Raw genomic sequence first — 2,071 nt, 5'->3', positions numbered from 1 at the left:
AGGCAGGCGGATCACTTGAGGTCGGGAGTTTGAGACCAGCCTGATCAACGTGGCGAAACCCCATCTCTACTAAAAAAATACAAAATTAGCCCAGCGTGGTGGCGGGTGCCTGTAATCCCAGCTACTCGGGAGGCTGAGGCAGGAGAATCGTTTGAAACCAGGAGGCGGAGGTTGCGGTGAGCCGAGATCGCGCCACTGCACTCCAGCCTGGGAACAGGAGCGAAAGTCCGTCTCATAAATAAATAAATATCTCAGCAGTAACATGGATCTGAGAGTTTCTAATTGGCTCAGAGGAGGGGACAGCTCCAGGCGAGGCCCGAGGAGGAGCGGCCGCCCCTTCTCCAAAAGGAGGAAGAAGGCCCCGTGGCCTTGCAGGACCCGGTTTGTGGTGGGGATTTTCCCGCCACTGCCCCGCCCTCCTTGGGGCCCCCACCTCGCCCTCTCCCGGCACCCTTCACTGTCAACCTGTTGGGCCGGGTCTGGGCAGGTCTGGCGGTGGGCGGGGAGCCCTGAGCCTCCCCACCTCCTCCCGTCCCCACCCTGTTTCCAGCACTCAAGCCTTGCCACCGCCGAGCCGGGCTTCCTGGGTGTTCCAGGCAAGGAAGCCTGGGTCCCTGGGGGGTGGCCCCCCAAGAAGAAGGCAGCCCCCCTGTGCACCCGGCTGCTGGGAGCCCTCTCCAGGGCTGGCTGGGCTGGGGGGTGCCCTGGGTAGCAGGGACCCGGGGGTGATGCCACCCCGTGCCGTCTGAGGCCACCGAACCATGGCGCGCTCGCTGACCTGGCACTGCTGCCCGTGGTGCCTGACGGAGGATGAGAAGGCCGCCGCCCGAGTGGACCAGGAGATCAACAGGATCCTCTTGGAGCAGAAGAAGCAGGACCGCGGGGAGCTCAAGCTGCTGCTTTTGGGTGAGTCCAGGGACGGTGGGCGGTGGGCAGCTGGCAGGGGCGTCCGGGTAAGGGGGAGGACCAGGCTAGGTCAGACACTGGCATCACGGAGGCCTCGCCTCTTCCCAGGGAATCGGGAGCCTGGGAACCCATTTTCCAGATGAGAAAGACTGAGGCTCAGAGAGCCCAAGTTCCTTGTCCAACGTGAGAGCAGCGCCGGTGTCCAGGCCTGTCCACTGCACAGGGCACACACAGCAGCAGACGTGACTCGGCTGGCCCCTCGTCAGGCAGGCCCAGCCCGTCCTACCTGCCTATGCCACAGCAAGGGAATGATGAGCTCAGGTGTGCAACCCGCTCTGGCCAGCCCGCCCGCAAGGGAGGGGCTGGCTCCAGCCTCCGTCTCCAGAGGGCTCAACACGCTCCTTCTCGTCTTTACCTCCCTGCCATGGCTGGAGAGGGCTTGCCTAGGGCTCGCTTGGGGGCGAGAAAGGATGGATGGATTGGTTCATTGGTTCATTCATTCATTCATTCAAGATTTATTGAGTAACTCTCAGGGACACCACAGCCAGCAGAGAAAGATGTTTCTGTCTTCCTGGATGTCATTTCCGGTAAACGGGCCAAGACATTCAGTCTGTAAACTCTTGAGCAGATAAAATAATTCCGGCAACAAAAATATCTAGAAGAAAAAAAAAACGGGGTGATGGCGTCCACGTGGGGTCTTCAGATGGGGACTTGGCGTCACTAAGGCTTTAAGATTCAGAACTCTGGCTGGGTGCGGTGGCTCCAGCCTGTGATCCCAGCACTTTGGGAGGCCGAGGTGGGTGGATCAGAGGTCAGGAGTTCAAGACACAGTCAGGCCAACATGGTGAAGCCCCATCTCTACTAAAATTATAAAAATTAGCGGGGCGTGGTGGCTCACGTCTGCAATCCCAGCACTTTGGGAGGACAAGGTGGGCGGATCACGATGTCAGGGGATTGAGACCAGCCTGGCCAACATAGTGAAGCCCCATCTCTACTAAAAATACAAAAAATTAACCGGGTATGGTGGTGCGTGCCTATAATGCCAGCTACTTGGGAGGCTGAGGCCTGAGAATTGCTTGAACCTAGGAGGCAGAGGTTGCAGTGAACTGAGATGGTGCCACTGCACTCCAGCCTAGGTGACAGAGCAAGACTGTCTCAAGAAAAA

At 59.1% G+C, this 2,071-nt stretch overlaps 1 protein-coding gene across 1 annotated transcript in view; it reads left to right on the top strand.

Moving 5' to 3' along the window:
* Positions 1–219: 219 nt before the first annotated feature.
* Positions 220–2,071, top strand: part of GNA15 (G protein subunit alpha 15) — a 30,906-nt gene continuing 29,054 nt past the window's right edge. The window contains exon 1 of the mRNA XM_017507446.2: positions 220–906. Coding sequence (XP_017362935.1) covers positions 762–906 — 145 coding nt within the window. The 5' untranslated portion in view covers positions 220–761. The remainder of the gene's footprint in view (positions 907–2,071) is intronic.

This window comes from Cebus imitator, unplaced genomic scaffold (genome assembly GCF_001604975.1).
Source record: "Cebus imitator isolate Cc_AM_T3 unplaced genomic scaffold, Cebus_imitator-1.0 Scaffold375, whole genome shotgun sequence".
In the NCBI taxonomy this organism is placed as follows: Eukaryota; Metazoa; Chordata; class Mammalia; order Primates; family Cebidae; genus Cebus; species Cebus imitator.
This window is presented reverse-complemented; position numbering and strand designations above follow the sequence as displayed.